The sequence below is a fragment of the Acomys russatus genome, chromosome 8, assembly GCF_903995435.1.
Source record: "Acomys russatus chromosome 8, mAcoRus1.1, whole genome shotgun sequence".
Taxonomy (NCBI): Eukaryota; Metazoa; Chordata; class Mammalia; order Rodentia; family Muridae; genus Acomys; species Acomys russatus.
Window position 1 is genome coordinate 16,214,568 of NC_067144.1, and position 23,149 is coordinate 16,237,716.

Genomic DNA, 23,149 nt, shown 5'->3' on the forward strand with positions numbered 1-23,149 from the left:
TTGAAGATGGAGGTCTATTTTATCATTCTTCAGAAATAACAGCGAGAGAGAGGGGGCGGGGGGAGGGCATTCTGAAGTGTTTAATTTGATTAATGAAATATGACTTATTCTTAGTTTATAGTATTATATAACTATTGTAAATCATATCAGGAATCAGGCATGCTGGCTCTTGCCTGTAGTCTATAGCACTGGGAAGACAGAGAGGTGCGAGAGTGTCACAAGCCTGAGATCAGCCTGGGCAACATACAAATGACATAGAAAATGCTCACAATACAAACAAAATAAAAATGAAGGTACACATTTCAGCTATGTAAACAAAAATGTGTTTGGCACTCTGAAATAAAACTATTTTAAATAATCTTGTGCTTGTCTTTTGATTCAGATATATGCCTTTCCGAGAAATGCATTGGAAAGGGGGAAATTTCAGGGCATGCATGCATATTTGTTTAGCTTTACAAAATTGGTTCTCCATTTGCATAATTTCCATACCTGTGAATTAAACCAGCTTCAGATTGAAAATATTTGGGGAGAAAAGTCCAGATATTTGCAAAACATAAAACTTGAATGTGTGCATATGTGAAATGCTGCAATAAATGAACAGAAATTACATGATGTGTTGGCATCCTCTTACAGAATCCTGCATCTCACACATCTCCTTCTTTTACACAGCACCTTTGTTTACTCTCATTCACTTCACAGCCTTCAGTGATACATACTGAATTAGCTTCACTTTCCTTTTCATTCTCTGAACATTTGGGGTGTTAGAGGCTCTGTGGGGAGTTGAAGGACAGACTCGGCTCCTATGATAAGACAGCCTGGGCTACACGAGGCTCTGTCTAGGAAAGAAAGGAGGAGGGTAGGAAATACATGCAAACCCTACACGCTTTATGAAAGGGACAGTCACATCCCCAAAGTTTATTACTTCTGGAGTTCTGGAATCAACCTTCAGTGGATATGTAGAGATAACTGTGCTGGCAAGTAATTTTCCAGCGTGTTTTCACTCATGTGCCTAACCCCAGCAGACGGTTCTGACAGCTTCGTATCTCTTGTCTGTCTTTGCCAGCATACCTGGTTTTGTTGTTGTGTTGAAAGTAAATTTAAACACCTCTTAATCTGCATCTTAGCTGTCTAACTTTCTTTGGTGAATTATGTTCACGTTTTTATTTTGTTTTTATTTTGGCAGAGCTAGGGACTTGGCCCCAAGTGCCTCTTCATGCATGCTAACAAGTGCAATATCACTGAGCTGTAGCCCCAGCCCCAACAAATACTTTTAGAAGAGGGGCACTTTCCTCTTCTAGTTAGTTCAAGTAGTTCCAAAGATTGTCCTAGTCTAAGGCTCACCCTCTGCGCAGCAAGGTTTTATTATAGAAGAACTAAGTACAGAAAATGTAAAGAACCCACAAGTTTCTTATAGTATATCTTTTGGTGGTTTTAAAAGAAGGTGAGTAGGTGAAATAAAAAAGAATGGTAACTTTTTATTCTCTAGCGTGTCAGACATATCAAAGGGTAGGATAATAAACATAAACCCTGTACATATTCATTTACCTGCTTTAAACTACCAGCTCAGCATTAATCAGTAGAGAGAATGGATTATTCTTGCTATATTAATTAATACAGGAAATTGCTATGGCAGTTTTCTTTAGCCAGTTCCCCAATGACTGACAGAGAGACTATGATATATTAGTAAGCTGTAGGCACTATGCTGGGCAGATTCTGAGCTACTCTAATCCTAGTGCCTTTAAAAGCCCACATAAAAGCCATTCACTTGACAATCCAATGGCTCCTGGGCAGCTTCTGCTTCATCAGTTGTTCTTGGAGCCACATGCTCATTGCCATCGAAGGCAACTCCTCTCTATCCGGCTTCCTGCTCCTCTCCTGCCTTCCCTTCTCAACCCCACATCCACACACCTAAAACTCTGCCTTATGTCAATCAGGGATAATTGGGGAACCTTCCTTTTCATCACATGGTTGCAGGAGACAGTTCAGCATTCCTAACAGTACCCATGGCAGGGCGGCAACCAGGGCTCAAGGCACTGAAAGCAGCATCTGAAAACACAGCTTGGCCTTCCTCCAACAGTTTTGTCTCTACATACTCACTTATTCTCATCCTGCAGATAACTAATTTGTCTTCCTTTTACAATTTAGAGATTGAAAATTGTAATGTCAAGCCTAATATAGGCTTCAGAAATTTTTTTGTGCCATTTCTATTTCTGTAACAAATTTAAAGATTTAGGATAGGTAAAGTATAAATGAAGGCATTTACAGTTATTAATGTTGTAAAAACAGTTTAAAGCAAACTGAAATGTCCAAACAACAGGTAAATTACAATGTATATGTTAAATTGAATATCATTCAGGAATTCCAAGTTATTGTGTTGAAACCCATATAACAACATGAAAAAAAAAAGAATTTTGGGGTGCTGAAGAGATGGCTCCGTGGTTAAAACAGTTGCCCCTACAATTAACTATGAGGACCAGGGTTTGAAACCCGAGGACCCATGTAAATGTCAGGTGAATATGGGAGCCTGCCTATTATTCCAGCCTCTAAAGACAGGGTCCAGGGCAAGTAAAATAGCAAGAAGGACCAGCAGTGTTAGGTTTCCTGGGGAGACCGGCCTCCATGCATACGGTGCAAGGGCTGCTGCGGAGGATTGCCAGCATCCACCTGAGGCCTCCACACGCATACACAACCACACACACATGGGTCCACACACATGTAAAACATGCATATGTACACATGAAAATAGAAACACAAAAAAATTAATGCAAACTTTGAAATACAAAAATAAAATACCTGTTCGTACATGTGTTTGTCATGTGTAATCAGTTCAACTTGTAATTTTTAAGTGTGATTATTTCATTGAAGTTCCTTAAGTTTGGTTTGGTGTTTTGTTTTGTTTTTTAAATCACTACAATGTTTACTGTTTTATTTCCTGGCAGTTTCATCCATGGATACATTTTGGTTCTTTTCATTCCCATCATCCTTTCTGGTCCCACTGAACCCTTTCTTCTTCCCATGAATCTCTCTTAGTTTATGCCTTTTGTTTTCTTTCCTTTTTACAGCCCACTGAGTTTATTAGGGATCCTTGAACATGGGTGGGGAGGGGTCATATGATGGGCAAACCTACAGTGACCACTGAAGAAAACTACTCCCCCTCCCCTAATTCTATTTTAAACCTTTTAAGTCCTTTATTTAAAGTGAAATCTGTGATTAAGAAAAGTGTATTGTCTTGGTGCTGGAGAGATGGCTCAGAGGTTAAGAGCACTCACTGGCTGTTCTTCTTAAGGTCCTGAGTTCAATTCCCAGCAACCACATGGTGGCTCACACCCATCTATAATGAGATCTGGTGCCCTCTTCTGGCACATGGGCAGGATACTGTATAAATACATAAATCTTAAAAAAAGAAAAGTTTGGGCCTGGTGTGGTGGCACACGTCTTTAACCCCAGCACTCAGGAGGCAGAGGCAGGCAGATCACTGAGTTCCAGGCCAGCCTGTCTACAAAGCAAGTCCAGGACAGCCAAGGCTACACAGAGAAACCCTGTCTCGAAAAGGAAGAAAAAGAAAGAAAAGTGTGGCCAGGCAGTGGTGGCACACACCTTTAAACCCAGCACTGGGGAGGCAGAGGCAGGTGGATCTCCATGAGTTTGAGACCAGCCTGGACTACAGAGGGAGTTTCAGGACAGCCAGAGCTGTTATACAGAGAAACCCTGTCTCAAAAAACCAAAATAATAATAATAACAATAATAATAATAGAAAATGTGTGTCTTAAGACTGGGGAGATAGCTCACTCAATCAGCAAAGTGCTTTTCACACAAGCATGGGGACCTGGTTGGGGAGAGGCGGGGTGGCCTGGGCTGGTGGAAAGGCACGTGCCTATTATCCTAGCCCTTCAGAGTGAAAATGGGGGAATCCCTGGGACTTGGCTGGCTTGTCAATCTTGCCCAGTCAGTGAGATCCAGGTTTAATGAAAAATAATCTCAAAATAAGATGGACAACTAGAGAAAAAGAAACTCATTGTTGACCTCTGACCTGGACACATACACACAGAGTTCTTTTAGAGAATTGTATCTTTTCTTTGTGGGTTAAAAGCAGCAGGTTTAGTTTTCACTCTTCTACTTTGCAAGCACAGCTGTTGATATTAAGAAACTCAGGCCTCAAACTCATTCATCCTTGAAATGTTCTTGTTAAGGTTGTTAAGGTTTCTAGCATTAGAAATTTAGGTTTCCCTCTGCCCTTGGAAATTTTTCTAAATAAAAATTTTGCTTTTTTTATTCAAGGAAGATACTAAGAGATGAGTTATGAAATAGAGCGACTTTTGAGCAGAGCTAGGCAGCTTTTACTGATATTTGTTGGGGGAGTTGGTTTGCGAAGTACTCTTTTTACCAATGGAAAGTTGCTAAGGAATGCTGACCCGTTAAAGCGTAGTCTCTGCCTCTCCAGGTGTCTGGTCATGGTTTTGAGACAGTTGTCATCTACAGGGCTTTGGGTGGCCTCTGAAACATAGGCTCAACAGGAAAGACACTCTTGTTAAACTTGACCTATTTGTTACTCACAAAAGCACCTGTCCCATCGGGAAGTGGGCACCTGTCCCATCGGGAAGTGGGCACCTGTTTGTGCAAATGGAACTTGTTCCCTTTGCTGGTCTTTCATAAACTTAAGTGGTAACAAATATATTTTCTCTTTGGGGATTTTATGTTTACATTTGGACTAATTCAAGATTACATTTCATCTATGCCATGTTCTAATTTTTTCTGAAAATTTTGTTCATAAACTATATAAGAAAAATAAGGCATTTTCTTTTACTACAGGTATTTTCCCATGCCAATTCATGTAAATTTAGTTGAAAATGAACTTTTTTCATCGAAAATCTAAAATGCTTTGTAAAAATTCTATATGTGATTTATAGTTCAACATTTATATTACCACCTTGCTTAATTTTGATCATTTGCTTTTATCAGCGTTTAAATTCCTAACACTATGTTTTCTTCACTTTTCTTTTCGTTTTCCTTCCATTTCAGAGCATGTAACTTCCAATGCCAGCGACAGTGAAAGTAGTTACCGTAAGTGTTTCATGTTACTTGTTCTTTTGTTAAATAATAAGAAATATTTCTGAGTGGCTCTTTCTTAGTGATATGCTCTAAAAACCAAAACCCAGGATCCTGAGATTATTAAACCAGGAAAAGTCAAGTAAAATTATAGACTTGGAAAGGGACCCCCCCCCCTGCGGGTGAGTGGCACCAGAGCCCACTTTGCAGCTGCGGCTGCGCTCCAGACACTAAACATTAAACAACTGTTTAATGTTTCAAAAATTCCAGGTCAGAGTTACTCAGCCAGGGGTTGCTGTGTAGATATTTTTTAATGCATAAAACTTTAAATCTGAAACATTTTTCTGCAAGCATTTTGGCATACATAATTTCACAGTTTTATTGAAAACAAACCCATTTACTTGTTTGTGCATACTGTGCATGGTATGTGGATTTGTGTATTATCTTTTAGGAAGCAAATATCTGATGAAGCATAAACTTATGCTTTCCTATTTTCTTTAGTAATTCTGTTTTATAACATAAGCACTAAAAGGATATTTGTTAGCAATGCTAAATCGTTAGTTCGTTTTCTTCTTATTCTGTGCAACCACTGCTCAAAAAACATTGTTACTCTAACATTAAGTTCTTGATGTTAATTGAACTACGCAGTTAGAAATTTTCAGATAAATTTGGGTATGGAATACGAATATGAATGAGTATGATTATCAATTGTAGCAACTTAAAAATTAAAATTGTTTTTTTTTTTTTAACTTTTTTTACTGCTGTCTAAAATGAAAGTAATCTTGATTACAGATGAGTATGGCTGCTCAAAAGGTTAATCCCAATACAGTCCCAGATGTGTCACATTGGCAATATATACTTTTTAACCCTCGTTCTTTATAATGGCTATGTAATTTGAGGAAGAAGAGTGGGAAAAGTAATTTCTTTCATTTCAGCATTTTACTGACTTATAACCAGAATCCACTGTAGAGTAGTTGAGTGGTTTTCTAGACTAACAAGAGGTAATGAAAGTATATACTGTCTTTTCTCACCATTTGCATGAATTATTAAGTTGTGGAATATCCAACTGCATGTTTTTGTAGTATGTAAACCATATTTTACATCAGTAATTTTTGTTTTGTTTTGTATTTGAGACACTTAAGTGTAGCCTTGGATAGCCTGGAACTCTCTACAAAGAACAGGCTGGACTTGAATTCAGAGATTTGACCTTGACCGGCCTCTGCCTCCCAAATGCTAGGATTAAAGGCATGTGCCACCATGCCTGGATATATCAATAATTAAAAAAAAAAAAAAAAAAACAGCAGCTCATGAAGTACCTGTTTTGTGATATTACAGTGATAAAATTGGAAGCAAGCACACAGTTTAAAGCAAGTACAGATGTGTGAGCCACTGTTACAGATTTATAACGCCAGCAGCCAAACATGCATAGTAATGTACACGTTGTAAACTAATCATAAGATGGTAGAGTTGTCACAGAATCTTGTTAAGGAGAACATTTTCCAGATATACTGATTAGTTTTCATGGCTTTCATTCAGTCACTGAACATTTTGTTTTCTACACTACATGTTAAAACTAGAGTTTTAATTATTTTCATGACCTTCAGATAGAATTGATAGGTTTCTTTTTTTTTTTTTTTTTTTTCATTTATATATAATAATTCCTGTGCTCCTTTGATTTAAAACTTCAGATGCTTTAACTTCTGAAGTGCTTTTTGTGATCAAAGAAAAATTAGTTATTTTTTAAAAGAGATAATAGCTTTAAATAAATATACTCAGTTGGAACAGGAACAGTATTTTCTGTGGCTTATTAGATTTTTCTGATTTTGATTTTTGAGGCAGAGTCTCACTACATAGTCCAGGCCAACCTCAAACTGGCAATCCTCCTGCCAGAGACTCAAGTGCTGGGATTGTAAGCAAGCAGTCCCACATCCAGCCACAGTACATATTTATAGTAAATGTTCTGCATCCCAGATGAAGGGGTGTCTGTTGGTTTTGTGTTTTTGCTATGGGGAGCCAGCTTTGTTGTTTGTTTTTTGTAGTACTGGTGACCAAATTCAGGCAGCCTGCCAGTAAGTTAAATCTCTAGCCAGAAATGAAGATTTTAGTAGATATGATGATCTATAAATAAAATAAGCACATAATAACATTAGGCTATTGAAAAATATGTTTTGTCTTATATTTATCAAACTTACCTTTATGGTTTAATAATTTCCCTTTTTGTTCTAAGTCTTGCCTTGGATAATTTATGACATAAGTACCTTTTCGTGTATCTTGTTTATTTCTTGGAAAGTCCTAGTATCTCACATGTAAAGAGTTAGATGAGTCATGTGGAGCAGTTACAGAGGCCTTGGTTGTTTTCACAGATTTTCTTGTCCTTGCTTCTAACTTTCCAATAGGTGGTCAAGAAGAATATGTTTTATCGTATGAACCAGTGAATCAACAAGAAGGTTTGTGAAGTTTGTTGGTGTTTTATAATCTTATTAAAAAGTATATTTCAGGGCCAGTGAGATAGCTCAGTGGGTAAGGATGCTTGCTGCCAGACCTGATGATCTTAGTTAAAACCCTAGAAATGACATAGTAGAGAGAACCAACTCCACAAGTTATCCTCTCAACACACACACACACCATATCACACAAAAATAATTATAATAAATTGATTAGTTAATGAAAAATAAATATGCTTCTTAGTTTAAAAAATCAGACTATTAAATATAAAAATACTATATCAGAGTTTTGCTATATTTAATTATATATGTAGAACATTGCTATATGAATTTCAAGAAGCATTATTTAAACCACAGATTATTAGAACCAAGTCATTTTATATTGACTTGTTTTTATTGGTGTTGTGTTCATAAGCCACCATTTTTCAGCATGTATAATATTGCATTACAACCCTTGCAATAACACTTTTTAAGAATGTCAGAGCCATGTTTAAGCTGCTCTCTAGCTCACCCAGGTACCAGGCCCTTTCTATTCCACGTGTATCTCCCTCACTGTATCTACCTTTTCATCCCTCCACCCACAGTACTAGTGTGATTCTTCCCACTGATCTTCCTTCTTCAGCGTGACTCACCGTGTGCTCTGCCGTGTAGATCGTCTTTCTAGATCACTAATGTTGCCATGTCACTTCCTATACCCAGCTGGTTTTGTTTTTTTCTTCTTTGCTTTCATAGTTTTTAACTTCAAAAATTATCAGTTTTCTGGTTATAGTGAAATGTTAGCAATGTAGTAAAATAGCTGATTCTAAATTTAACTTGATTGACTTAAAGATTTTAATAAGGTTTTATTTAAAAAATAATATTTAGCTGAGAGCATAATGTAGAGAAAGATTCTCCATAATAGTTTAGAATGATTTCGCTCTCTGCTGAAATGAAACGTATGTGTTAAGTGTTTGTTCTTTTTAATGTGTTTGTCTTTATAGTTAATTATACCCGACCAGTCATCATATTGGGCCCCATGAAAGACAGAGTAAATGATGACTTAATCTCAGAATTTCCTGATAAATTTGGATCCTGTGTCCCTCGTGAGTAGCCCAACTTAAAACTAGTTAACATTTTCTGTCACTGTGTTTGGCAAAAGTGAATATAACTGCTTTAAAGATTATAGTTAATTGTTTTATTAATTATTCCTTCATCAGTAGTATTTTGTTTTTTAGATTTACAAGTATTGTGTTAAACTTTTTAAAAATGAATTAATTAAGTATAAGATATATCATTCTGTTTTTAAATATTAAACACTTCCCCAAGTTCTTTTTTATTGAAGATACAACTAGACCGAAACGTGACTATGAAGTGGATGGACGAGATTATCACTTTGTGACTTCAAGAGAGCAGATGGAAAAGGATATCCAGGAACATAAGTTCATTGAAGCCGGCCAGTATAACAGCCACCTGTACGGAACGAGCGTCCAGTCTGTGCGAGCAGTGGCAGAGAAGGTGAGCACCACGGCCACCTGCAGGGGACTGTCTCTTACTTTATTTGTATTGGGAAATACAATATAGCTGACATAGCCTTGATATCTTATTAATGTTATTGCTTTAGTTGAGCAAATACTTGACTTTGAGTCACTTAGAAAAATACATGCAAGAAAAGGTCGTCAAACTGAAAATGAGATGATCACATGCGTCTGTTAAATGGGAGATGGTTTTCTGAAGGCCTTTTGCTGGAGCCAGACCTTGTCCTGGCTAAAGTCACCAATATCTCTGAGAGAAAAATGAGTAAGATGTTAAGGGTAGGTGCCAAAAAAAAAGTCTTCAAAAACAGTGTAAAAACTCAAAAAACAATGTAACAACACATTTTGATGTTTTTGTTTGGTTTTGAGTTTTGGGGGCAATGAGTGTTGTTGTTGCTGTTGTTTGGTTTGGTTTGGGGTATTTTGGTTTTGTTTTTCTGGGTTTCTGTTTTGGTTACGGTGGGGTGGATAGTCAAGACAGGGTTCCTCTATGTAGCTCTGACCATCCTGGAACTTGCTCTGCAGACCAGGCTGGCCTCAACCTCAAAGAGATCCACCTGCCTCTGCTTCCCAAGTGCTGGGATTAAAGGTGTTCAGCAACAAGGTTTGTTTTGGTTTTTAACTTTTTTATTATTAATTTATTCAGGTTACATCTCAGTTGTTGTCCCCTTGCTTGTCTCCTCCCGTTCCTCCCTCCCTCCCTCCTTCACCCTGTTCCCCTCCCTTAGGTCTGTGACAGAAGGGGACCTCCTCCCCCACTACATGGTCACAGCCTATCAAGTCTCATCCTGGTAGCCTGCCTATTTTTTGTCTGAATACCACCAGGCCTCCCCACCATGGGGTAGTGGTCAAATATGGGGCACCAGAGTACATGTGAAAGTCAGTCCCCACTCTCCATAGAACTGTGGAGAATGTCTTGTCCATTGGCTGGATCTGAGTAGGGATTCAATGTTTACTGCATTTATTGTCCTTGGTTGGTGCAGTAATTTGAGCAGACCCCCCTGGATCCAGATCTGCCCATCATGATGTTCTTCTTGTAGGTTTCTAAGACCCTCTGGATCCTTCTATTTCCCCATTCTCCCATGCTTCTCTCACTTAGAGTCCCAATAGGGGGAAAGGAAGGGAAGGGCGTAGTCTGTGGACTAGGATTCCTTATGATCACAGATGTAGAAATTCTAAATAAACTTCCAGCAAATATAACCTAACAGTATATCAAAAGGATAATAGATCATGACTGAGTCAATCTGTCCTATGAATGCAAGGTCAATTTAACATTATCAAATCAGTCAGAAAACCATGGACTGGGCCCTCAACTGTATGAGAAGAAAGAAAGCAAAGGCCTTGTGAGGACCTGAGTTCAGTTCCCAGCACCCACATCTAATAGCTCACATCCTCCTATAGTTTCAGTTTCAGAGGATCCAATGCCTTCTTCTGGCCTCAAGAGCAGTAGGCACAGTTAGGGTGCACATATATACATGCTACATACATGCAGACACTCATACATAAGATAGAAATAAGTAATTTTTCAAGAAAAATTGTGTTGGTTTTTTTTTTTTTCTTTTCTTTTCTTTTTTTGGTTCTTTGGTTTTTGGTTGGTTGGATTTTTGAGACGGGGTTTCGCTGTGTAGCCTTGGCTGTCCTGGACTTGCTTTGTAGACCAGGCTGGCCTCAAACTCACAGCGATCCTCCTGCCTCTGCCTCCCGAGTGCTGGGATTAAAGGCGTGCGCCACCACGCCCGGCAACAAAGATATGTTGAATACACTGTCCACAGAAGAAAAGGATGATAGACTGGAGTTCACCAAAATAAAAACTCTGCTTTAGAAAAAACATTGGCCAGAAGGGAATGTGGCAGCAATTAACATTTGATTGTCAAAGTAAACTGATTATAAAACAAAAAACTGCCAGGCGGTGGTGGCGCACGCCTTTAATCCCAGCACTCGGGAGGCAGAGGCAGGCAGATCGCTGTGAGTTCGAGGCCAGCCTGGTCTACAAAGTCAGTCCAAGACAGCCAAGGTTACATAGAGAAACCCTGTCTCAGAACAAAAAAAAAAAAAAAAAAAAAAAACTAAATAAAAATGGTGTAGTCCATGATGGATAAGCAAGTACATGAATGAAAAGATGGAGAAGCTTTGCGTCCATGTACCGTCAGCTGCTAATCAAGGTCGAGTGACGAAGTTGGGAAATCTTTCTAGAAAACCCCGTGGTAATAATTATTTCAGGCAAGAACATTGAGTGATGATTAAAAATATATCTTAAAATAATAACAATAAGTGACTTTTTCTGAGAAGCAAGTTTTACATACTGGGAAATTGTCTTCCCTGAAAATCCTAGTTACGAAGGCAAAGATAATTTTACAATGGAGAAATTGTAAACAGTTTAAATGTAATCACATTGTCATTTGAAATGGGAAAAGAGAAACGACATGCCTTCCTGATAGAGTGGACTAAGAACAAGGCACCTGTCAGAGGTTCATCAGAGCTGTGTGACTTGCCTCTGATAGTCAAAGGCAAGCGGGGCCAAATTAAAGCGTGTCCTGTGAAACGAAAGGTCTGGACTCTTGAGAACTGCCAAGAGCAGGTGGGGAGGGTAAAGTGCCTGTTGCTTAGAGTGGGCACCTGTGTTTTCATCTCCAGCATTCTTGTAAAAGCCAGGCAGGTCACGGCTGACCAGGATGGAGACAGGCGGGGCCCTGGAGCTCACAGGCCAGCTAGTCTTCCCTAAACAGTGAGCAAGCTTATCTTAAAAAGTAAAGGTAAGGGGGCTGTAGAGATGGCTCAGGGGTTAAGAGCACAAACTGCTCTTTGAAAGGTCCTAAGTTCAATTTCCAGCAACCACATGGCGGCTCACAACCATCTGTAATCAGATCTCGCACCCTCTTCTGCTGTACATGCAAGCAGAACACTGTGTACATAGGAAATAAATGTCTTTTAAAAAGAAAAAAGTAAGGGTGAGCTGGACAGTGATGGCCCATGCTTTTAATCCCAGCACTCAGGAGGTGGATCTCTGTGAGTTCAAGGCCACCTGGTCAACAGAGCGCAATTCTCTGAGAATATACACTTTTAACTGCTGAGCCATTTCTCCACCCATTGAGAAGTTACTGGTCTATAAAAACAAAGGATATGAGAACTGTATTTTAATTCTTGTTAGCTTTGAGAATGAAAAGGTAATTATTTGTAATCATTGTTTTCTGCATTTAATTTCCCTAATGAAATTTACTGATGAATGGCAATTTTTCTGGAAGTCAAATATCTACATGAAGCACAATTCAGATTGACCTATGGGAAGCACCTTTGGTATACCTGAAAAGATTTGGTCTACTTACTTAATTTTCTTCTTTATTTTCTCCATTCAGGGCAAACATTGTATCCTTGATGTGTCTGGAAATGCCATAAAGAGGTTGCAGATTGCACAACTTTACCCAATATCTATTTTTATTAAACCCAAATCCATGGAAAATATCATGTAAGTGTAAATGCCTGGAGTTCCCTTTAAGTTCAGACCAGTCAGCTTTGAGTTACTTTGTCCTCCTTGCGTCTCATTTTCTCCAGCTATAAAATGGAGATAATATTTTTATACCTACCTTAGACAGTGTTGTGAGATCATCATCATCATCATCATCGGTATTATTAAATGGGCAGTGCAGCTGTATGATAACCATTAAAAAGATAAGAGGATGATGGTTCCCTCGGTGACAGAAGATGTGAGGTGGCTCCATAAAGGCACTTGGCACCAAGCCTGACAACCTGCCAGAAAAGGAGGCTCCTGCAGGTGGCTCCCCGAACACCCCGCCCCACACACATGCGCGCGCGCACACACACACATTTACATACATGGACACATTCACATAAATAGACCCCCACACACATGCACACATACATTTACATACACTCACACACACACACATACATTCATATAAATAGACCCACACACACACATACACATATATTCATATAAATAGACCCCCCCACACACACACACATATTCATATACATAGGCATACATGAATGTAATTTAATTTTTCATATTATTAAGTAAGAAAAAAGAAAAGAAAAAGTGCAAATAAAAACAGGTAGAATGGGGCCTGGAGAGATGGCTCAGTGGTTAAGAGCACTGCCTGCTCTTCCAAAGGACCCAGGTTCAATTCCTAGCACCCACATGGCAGCTCACAACTGTCTGTAACTCCAAGATCTGACACTTTCACACCAATGCACATAGCTTTAAAAAAGAAAAAACCAGTGGAACAAAAAACAGTATCAGTGGGCCTAAATACCATTAAAACACTGTATTCACAGAGACTCACTAAATACCGTACTCAACACATGCAAAATACACATTGATTTCAAACACACATGACAGTTACCAAACCATCAGAGTATAATTTTCAGCAAAATTAAACTGGAAATTAATAATAAAAGACTCAAATGCTTGTATATTAGAAATTGAACATTATACTTCATGAATAGGTTAAAAAAGAAATCATAGAAAAATTAATAAATGTTTTGAATTACATATAAAAGCTGACAAACTTAATGTCATCTTTGTTAAAGAGATTACAGAGCTTGTAAACACTTTCACAGACAAAACCAAACATCAGGCATGTTGCCAAATACCTGATCTCAGGCAGGGCTGAGGAACACAGGAGGGCTGCTGAAAAATCCACAACCCACTTGTACTACAGAATGAGAGAGAGACTGTTTTAAAAAGGCATAAACACAGGGAGGTGAGAAGTCAGCCATAGATTCAGAAAAGGCCAAGATTAATGTAATAGAAGATCAGCATGCCACAGGACAATCAATGCAGAGATGCTCTTTGAAAATACAGCAAGCATTAAGAGTGAGCAAGAAGCACAGTCAAGCATTTTCGTGCTAACGCCAGAATGGAAAGGGGCCATCAGTGTACATCAGTGGTCATTATAGCTTGACGTAGGTGGCGCAGTGAAAAGCAGGCCTTGGACAGAGCGCACTTAAAAGGATCTCCAAACAGTTGGCACACCCTTGGCATGACACTGGCTTTGAACAAGGGAATGCTATGCATATCAGATCGCAAAAATGAAAGAAATACTGAGCAGCATCTGAAACACCTCAGTCTTCAGGTGTCGCTTGGTCAATCTACATTGATAAATTTACAGTAGCTTCAGAAGTTTGACATTTGCAGAATTTCTGATCAGACAGCAACTCATTCCTAGATAGATTCAACAGAAATGCTTGCTTGTGCTAGCCACATCTGCATGCCGGCAAAGTGCTATTTAAATAGCCACCACCCAGAAACTACCTAAATGACCACCACCGAATACCTCAATTACGACATTTTCACAATGAAAAATTCTGCACAAATAATAATGAGCAGTCTCTGGCTATGTACAAACTCATAGGAGAATCTTAGAATTTGAATAAAAGATCTCAGATTAAAAATACATGCTCTCTGCAATTCCAGGTTTGGTCATTATTCACAGAAACCAAATAAAACTTAGCCTTGAAGATGGTGCACTGGCACGCCAGAGCACTGGTGATGCTCAGTTTCAGACCTGTGCTGGGTGCACAGGTTTGTGACAGTTTGTCGAACAGTATAAGATACTACACTTCAATGTTTTAAAGTTATACTTCACAAATTAGCTAGAAAAGGACAAAAGGAAAGAAAATCTCCATGGTCTGACGCCTGATAAAGCATAATGGCCAAGCAGAGTTTATTCTCAGAATGTAAGGCTGCTGTCATGGGTAAAGGTCAGTCAGGACTAGAGGTCCAGATGAACAAAGCATGGTGCTGCGGGTGGCAGATGCATGGGCTGGACTAATCACCAAAGAGCTCTCCAAATGATGACTGTACCAGTAACCGCCCCTGCACGATGCTTCACTGGCACAGTCTAGCTGTTCCACCTATTTTGGAACTTGACATCTTTTGAAGCTTTACAGTTTCCTGGAGTTGGTTTTTTGTTTTTGTTTTTTTGCGGGGGGGGTGGTTTTTTTTTTATTTTTTTTGGGGGGGGGGGGTTTCGAGACAGGGTTTCTCTGTGTAGCCTTGGCTGTCCTGGACTCAACTTTGTAGACCAGGCTGGCCTCGAACTCACAGCGATCCGCCTGCCTCTGCCTCTGGAGTGCTGGGATTAAAGGCGTGCGCCACCACGCCCAGCTCTGGTTAATTCTGTTCTCAGTGTGGTGATATCAGTTCACCCCCTCCCCTTTTATTTAGTCCATCCATGCATATACTTTAGCAGTCTGTACAGTTTCTAAGAGTAAAGGACACAACAAAGACCCTGTCTTGATGAGTGAGCACTTGCTATGTTGGCTGGTGCTACTTCTGACTTAGAAGTACAATAAGCTGGTTATAAAATAATTTTCAAGTTTTTAAAGCCCCAGTGCCTTTCCCCAGACCCACCCTCACCTCCTTGACTCTGTCTTTTTTCATTTTGGTAGCCAGCCCAGGACATTTGAAAGTAATCACCTAAGCCTGACAGTGATGGTGCACACCTTTAATCCCAGCACTTGGGAGGCAGAGGCAGGTGGATCGGTGTGAGTTTGAGGCTAGCCTGATCTACAAAGTGAGTCCAGGACAGCCAGGGCTACACAGAGAAACCCTGCTCAAAAAAGAAAGTAGTCACCCACCTGTATGGGCAGAATTTAAAGATACATGGTACCATAGAAAGGCACCGTCTCAGAAAATACCTAAGAAAAATCCTCAATTTCTGTCTGGCTGCCTCAGCACAGAACATTCTACCACAATAAATAACTAAATTTTAAATAAGACATAAAAAATTAATCTCTAGGGTTACTGAATCATAAAAGGCAAGTATAATATAAAGGTTTTTTTAATATGCAAAGACCGTCCATTCAAAGGAAAAATAAAAATTTCCTGAGACACACCAGATGTCAAACTCATTACAGACTCTAAACCCACTCTGTCATAATTCATTGTTCTTAAGTACAAAATAATGGGTTTCCACATAACATTCTCAGGGCGTTTATATCAGTCAGTGCTCATATTCACCTATGCTCACGTCTGCTGTTCTCGGGCACATTTATAACACCTTAGAGATGGGTAAAAATGCTGGGTGTGGTGGCACACGCCTTTAATCCCAGCAGAGGCAGATGGATTGCTGTGAGTTCGAGGCAAGCCCAGTCTACAAAGCGAGTCTAGGACAGCCAAGGTTACACAGAGAAACCCTGTCTTCTAAAAACAAAAACAAAACAACAAAAAAAGATATGTAAAATAACTAAAAGACAAGGTCAAAGTCAAGAAAATTATATCTGAGCAGGTTGGAAATATCAATAAAGAGAAAACTTGAAATTCGGGGAAGGGGGTGGAGCCAGAGATGGCTCACCCCTAAGAGCACAAACTTGTCTTGGAGAGGATCTAAATGGGGTTCCCAGGACTCACTTTGCAGAGCTCCAGGTCTAGGCGGCCCCACGTCCTCTTTCGGCCTTTCCAGGCACTGCACTCAGGTACACACACCCATACAGCAACACAAAGATACATGCACAATTAAGAATAAGACCTTTCTGGTTTTTTTTTTAAGTTCTGAAACTGAAAAAAAAAAAGTATCTGAAATAAATTTACTAGAGAGATTCAAAGGCAAAATTGAGGAGGCAGAAGACTCATCAGACTTAAAGGTAGAACAGTGGAAATGATCAGATCTGAGGAACAAAGAGAAAAACATTGGGGAAAAGTTAACAGAGATTCAAGGAACTGAGAGATGGCATTGAGTAAACCAATGTATGTTACGAATCCCAACATGCAAGCAAAGGGCAAAGAGATTATTTGAAGGTTTTATTTAAAAGTCATGAATTAAAGGTTTTGAGTAAAGCCCAAGCATAAGAAATGGAGGTGCCCTAACTGAGGCCTGTTACAGTCAGACTGTGTTGTGCATGGCATGAGAAATGATTGCTCACACACGAGAGAGCTTCCACTAAGATTATCGGCAGAATTCTCCTCAGAAGCTTTGGAGGTCAGAAAGCAGATAGTTGGTAAAAGCACTGAAGAAATAAAGCCTGTCAATCAAGAGCATGGTACCCAGCCAGAATGGGGGAAAGGGGCAGGAGACACAGCCCAGCCAGAAGTGGAGCTCGCTGCATAAGCCTAGGATGTGCTTTAGCTCCAGAGAGCCCACATGAAGGTGGAGGGAGAGAAGCAGTTCCAGAGAGTTGTCCTCTGACCCCCATGTGGATGCTGTGCTGTGTGCCCACCTACCGTTCAACAGGAAATAATTGTTTTAAAATGTCAATAAAAGGAAATGAAAATGTTCTCAGATAAAGACCGTTATGGCCACAAGACCTACCTACAGGAAATATTCAGAATTGTGAAGAGTGAAAGGGTGCTGTGCTGTCACCAAGCAGAATGTCACGTTTAGTGCAGAAGTAACAAGAGCTTTCTCTCAAGTTGGAAACAAACTCCCCACAGAGCAAGAGCCATCGTCCAGCTGCAGGAATATGTACAATTTCTGAGTGCTTGCTTCTGTTCATAGACATACAGATGACTTTGATTTAAATGTCATATGTATCATTTCATACATTAGAAAAGTAATTGCTGAATTATAAGCACCCCCACTGTGAATATAGCACTTAACTAACAATATTTTTAGTATCATTTAGTCATATTTCCTTTCTTGGGTTTTATGTGCTGGCATTATTTTTCCTCTAGCCAAGTTCTAAATAAGGTTTACTCATCAGAGAGAATTAAGGTTTTAATCTATAGTCTTTCTCCTTTTTCTTCTTTCTCATTCCACTCCCCTTAATTGGTAAAGGACCGAGGTCATCTCACAGTTGTTTCCACAAACTGTAATTTCTGATTGTGTTATTTAATGTGTTAATTCACACTCTGTCAGGATATACATCTGTGAGTCACATTTTAATATGAAGCACACAATGAAAACGGTCAGAGATGAATGCATTAGTTGCTTTGAGCTAGTGTAGAAAGTGCCACAGCCTTGTTTGTCACTGCAAGTCTCAGGCAACAGGCCTAATTCCTGCATCTGTTCTTAGTGATGTTTACAGTTTGCGCAGACTTTTGTTTTATGCCTTATATGTCTTCTGTCATCTTTTTCAAAGAATATTACAATATGCTAGCCACTAATTTCTAAATGTATTTGTATAGGGAAATGAATAAGCGCCTAACAGAAGAACAAGCCAGAAAAACATTTGAGAGAGCCATGAAACTGGAACAGGAATTCACTGAACACTTCACAGGTCGGGACCATGTGTTACAGAACGCTTTATGGGAGAATTTCACTATGTCCACCTCTGCTAGGAGTAACTAGTCCTGGAGTTTTCAAAGGAAACGTGTACGATCCTGAGGGACCTCAGAAGCTAGCCTAGCTGGTAATGGGGAGCCTTAAGCATGTAGTGCTCCTAGGGCTGTGCACAGCGGCTTGACGGCCTCGCTGCTTTGAAGCCTCTGACTTTTCTCTTACCCTTTATATATGTTGATCCTCCCAGGCTTACTGAGGTAGAAGTGACAGCTTTCCTGGGTTGAGGATATACAATGGTACTGCATACTCTATAAGCTGATTGCTGTAGTCATAGGCGTGCACCTGTCATCACAGTTGCTGCTGTGTGGGTGTGTATGTGCTTGTATGTGTCTGTTGGTACTTGAGATGTAGTTTTGCTAATGCGATCGCCATCTGTACATTAGATACCCAGAATTCACCTTTTAGGGTCTTGGGTTTTTCGAGTACTGGAGCTTTGCACATACTAGGCACGCACTACCACTGACCTGTGGCCACAGCACCACATTTCCTCCTAAAAATAGAAATGTATACCCTTTGACCAGCATTTCCTAATTCTTCCCCAATCTCTGGGACCCATCACTGTACTTCCTGCCTCTGTGAGTTCAGTTTAAAGTCCACAGGCAAATGAGGCCATGTAGAATTTATTCTTATGTGTTTAGTTCGTTTGATTTAGCTTAAAGTCTTGTATACTCACTCATGTCAAAAACATCAGGATTCCTTCTTTTTATGGCTGAATAATACTCTCATCATATATATTTAGATACTCCATATTTTCTTTGTTGACAAACATTTAGGTGATTTTCATTATTTTGTCTATTGTGAATAATGAGATTGACAAAGAATTGTAGATGTTTCTTTGATGTACTGATTGCTTTTCATTTGGATATACACCCAGAAATGAGATTGTTGGCTCATGTGTCTTAGTGTGTTTTCTGCTCCTATAACAACATACTGTAGCTGGGTATAAGCAAGAATTTCATAGTTGACAATTGAGAGGACTGAAGTTCCAAGAGGAGAGAGATTGTAGTTTGTGAGTGCCTCCTTACTGTATGGCCTACAGAAGAACAGCAAGTACAACAACAAAGAACAACAAGGAGAGGGCTAGGATAGACGCAGGCTCACTCTGGCACCAGCTAGCCTGCTGTGCTGCTCGAGGTCGCCCTGAACTGCTGGACTCAGGTCACCTCTCTGCATTGCCACCTGAGTAGCTTGGACCATGGGGTCATACTGTTTCACTCACCACATTTAAAGTAACAACCACATGGGTTCCAGGAAGTGCTCTGATAGAGGGCCTTGTACTAAAGGGAAGGTGCCTAGCTTGTTTGTTTGTGTGTTTGTTGTTTAAGAGAAACCATAACAATATTAGCATAAGAATAGCTTTTGCATCCAGGCAGTGATGGTACATGTCTTTAGTCCCACCACTGGGGAGACAGAGGCAGACGGATCTCTGTGAGTTCAAGGCCAGCCAGGTCTACAAAGCGAGTCCAGGACAGAGAAAAACCTGTCTCCAAAAACAAAGAATGAAGGCCAGTTCTCTTGTGGAATCTCCTTAGATTTGGGTTATGACTTCGGGCAATTAGGTCAGAGAAGTGATACTGCATGCTCTGTGTCGTGCAGTGTTTGTGGTACCAGTCTGGATCATTACTAGTGATGTTGGTTTAATGGTAACAGCTAAGGCACCTGTGGCCTTGGCCTCTTGTGTTTCCCAAGACAGTTCCTCAACAGCTATTCTTCCCCAGAATCGTTATCTGCTTACCACTGTGAAGCACTGTAAGCCAGTCAGGATGAAACTGGTCTTTTTCAAATGTCTGTCTTCACAGATTTTAAAGGATACTTGTATATTACTCAAAATGTGAATTTCACAAAACTGATACTTGTAAACATTATAAAACTTAAGCTTGTGATTATTCAAACATTCTTAGCTAAATAGAAGCTCTTCTTACACACATAAACGTTCCTCCATATGGTATACTTAACCTCATTCACCACCTAGACAAGTTTGCTTAACACCTCCATTTGGCATTTTACTCAGATGTCTTAGGCCTTAGGCTCCAAGTATCCAAGTAATTGTTACCATTTTGTTGTTGTTGTTTGAGACAGGATTTATCTGTGTAGGCCAGGCTGAGCTACAATTTATAATCCCCCTGCTCTGCCTTTCAAGTAATGGTAAAATTATAAGCATGCACCATGACACGTGGCTGTGTTAATCTTTTTTTGGGGGGGCGGTGGTTTTTCAAGACAGGGTTTCTCTGTAGCCTTGGCTGTGCTAGACTCACTTCGTAGACCAGGCTGGGCTCAAACTCACAGCGATCCACCTGCCTCTGCCTCCCCAGTGCTGGAATTAAAGGCGCGCACCACTACGCCCCGTGTTAATCATTTTTTATTTACACGTTATTTCAGTCAGGAAATAAACTTCTAACATTGATGTCATAGTTTCTAACCACTGAGATGCCAGGCCTTCACTTGGTACCCGGCACTTGGCACACTTCATGCTTGGCAAAGAGCATAATCTACAGCCAGCTGTCTGTCCCTCAGGCCTCACCTCGCTGCCACCTCATAAGTAGTTGTGCATGTTCTCAGTAGTCCACAAAAGTTAAGGGACTAAATACTTTGTAGTAAAATAATAAAACTAAAGACTGAGGGGCATAAACCAGAGCACAGGATGAGCAGCCTGTGCAAGTCAGATGAGTGAGTGAGCTAAGCTCAGATGATCAAAAAATAAAGAGGGAATGGCGTGTCTCACTGTTGGTCGTTTTGTGTATATACGTACTGTATAAATGAGCAGTTGTTGCTAAACAAGTAGCTTGCCTTCTCTCATTTCCAGTCATGTTGATGGCAAAGGAGGACAACTAATGGCCCTCTGCCTCTGTCATTACAGCTATCGTACAGGGAGACACGCTGGAGGACATTTACGACCAAGTGAAGCAGCTCATAGAGCAACAGTCTGCTCCTTACATTTGGGTTCCTGCAAAAGAAAAACTATGAAGACTGATGTTTCTCTGTTTCTTTTTTCCATGGTCTCATTTCTCTGCCCTGTCCTGGAGTCCGGCTTCAGTGCTCCTTTCACACTGACTCAGATCCCTCATCGTGCTCGGCACCTGTTCCCGTCTTGGACACCTAGTGTCTCCCTCACATTGCATCATTTGTACTGTTCTATGTTACTCTTGGTTTCTGGCCACTTTTCAGAACTGAAGAAGAATGGCCTGACCAGCTATCAGAGGTTTGGGGAGATGCAAAATTGTACAAGTCCTTAATGTTTAAGGGAAAGTTAACTTAAAGAGATTTTCAGAAAAGCTTTATATACATTCTTTTCCAATTTCAGTACAAATGAAAGAAAAGTGATTTTAATCAGTGATTCAGTGGACCTTGAGCAACTGTGCACGCTTAGCTTAACAAAAGCATGGTTTGGCTGGTGTATTAGCTCTCAAGTTCCTTCCTCACTTGACTTATGGAATTAAAGTCATTTCATTAAAGACAAATAAGAAAAATAAGGGTTTTATTTCAAAATTAGTGTGAGTTAACTCGTAATTTCAGGAGGGCTATTTATTCATGAGAGGTCTTTATTGTGCAAGCCCTCCCCTAGTACACTTGCCAGGAATACTGTTGGCCTGTTTTTAATTGGCTTATGTAGCACTGTTGATAGTGCCTCTCAAGCACTGTCCGTATACGTTTGATGCGGCTCTGCCGAGGTGCTGGGGGGCTCGCCTTTACACAAAAGGTGAGGAAGCTTCGCAGACAGAGCTGCCACACAGAAGTGTTTCAGCACAGAGGTAGCAGGCACGGCAGTGGGAAGGAGCCCAGTTCATAGCCTGAGATTTTAATGTATGCTTAGGGCGGGGTCAGATTTTAATGACTATTTTACCCACAATAACTGCCTATTTTGTTATAATAAAATATATATAAATATATATAAAACTTTCTTTAACTAAGCTCTGTAACTATGGGAATTATTTTCTTTACATAGTTGCACACACACACACATATATATATATATTTAAAATATATTTTTCTTTTGCCACCTACTTCTAACTTTTTGTTTGGTTTTTAAATTAAATATTAATTGATGAGACTTACCTTAATCATGTGAACTGAAAGCAAGTGTATGGTGGTGGCGAGGAGGAGAAGCCTTGAGGGAAACTAGATTGCAAGTAGATGTCTGAGCTTGTTCTCCTCTTTCCTACAGCAGTTCCAGAAGGTTCCTAGGTTTTCTGTCAGTGTTGTGTTTTTGTCATGGAGTTTGATTTTGGTCCTCTGCCTTCCCTTTTAGTTCTCCTCATTTCATTAATAGGAAAACAGGCTGCATTTCTGAGACTCCCCCGGACACTTCGTCTTAGCTGCACCGTGCTAGAACCACACAGGTCTTTACAGTAGACTACTGAAGCAGTTCTAGTGAAAGGCAGAACGCCTTCAGAAGTGAGTCTCTCTAGTCCGTTATTAATATCAGTTGGCTTCCCATTGCTCTTTGGAATTGTTTATTCAATATGTGGTTTTGGCAACCTCTTTAAAATTTCTTAAATGAGTACTGGTTTGTAAGAATTATCAACATTATCCATTCCATTTATGAGAAAGAGGAGAACAGCTAATAAACTTTATTGTAAAATCTATACGTTAAATGTGTCTTGAATTTTGGAGGTTTTTTAATGAGCTGGCTTTATTGGGACCATTCACCTTACGTAACAAGTTAAGCTTAAAGATATGGGGGCAAAATGTGTAGTTCTTGCACTAGATACAGTACATAGCTACCAAACAAACTCAAGGAAAAGAAATGAAAAAGATGTTGAGAGCTCCAAAAACCACCTTACAACAAGCAAAACCCAGCATAAGCCATTTTGAAGTGTGGGGTTGGTCACACACTGAAGCACATGAAGAAATCAGAAGGGCATGGCGTTCGTGTACGCAAAAGTTGTGTTGGGTTTCTTTGCAGGTATCT

The 23,149-nt window shown here is 39.8% G+C and overlaps 1 protein-coding gene across 18 annotated transcripts in view; it reads left to right on the forward strand.

The window, feature by feature from the left end:
* Positions 1–22,614, forward strand: part of Dlg1 (discs large MAGUK scaffold protein 1) — a 188,745-nt gene extending 166,131 nt beyond the window's left edge. For 10 of the 18 annotated variants that reach the window (XM_051149734.1, XM_051149735.1, XM_051149738.1 and 7 more), the window contains 8 exons: positions 5,020–5,061; positions 5,824–5,859; positions 7,443–7,493; positions 8,471–8,572; positions 8,812–8,984; positions 12,355–12,464; positions 18,087–18,178; positions 21,098–22,614. In XM_051149734.1, the coding sequence (XP_051005691.1) occupies positions 5,020–5,061; positions 5,824–5,859; positions 7,443–7,493; positions 8,471–8,572; positions 8,812–8,984; positions 12,355–12,464; positions 18,087–18,178; positions 21,098–21,204 (713 nt within the window). In that variant the 3' untranslated portion in view covers positions 21,205–22,614. The remainder of the gene's footprint in view (positions 1–5,019; positions 5,062–5,823; positions 5,860–7,442; positions 7,494–8,470; positions 8,573–8,811; positions 8,985–12,354; positions 12,465–18,086; positions 18,179–21,097) is intronic. The other 8 variants (XM_051149736.1, XM_051149737.1, XM_051149740.1 and 5 more) reach the window with 1 other exon arrangement.
* The last annotated feature ends 535 nt before the right edge of the window (positions 22,615–23,149 follow it).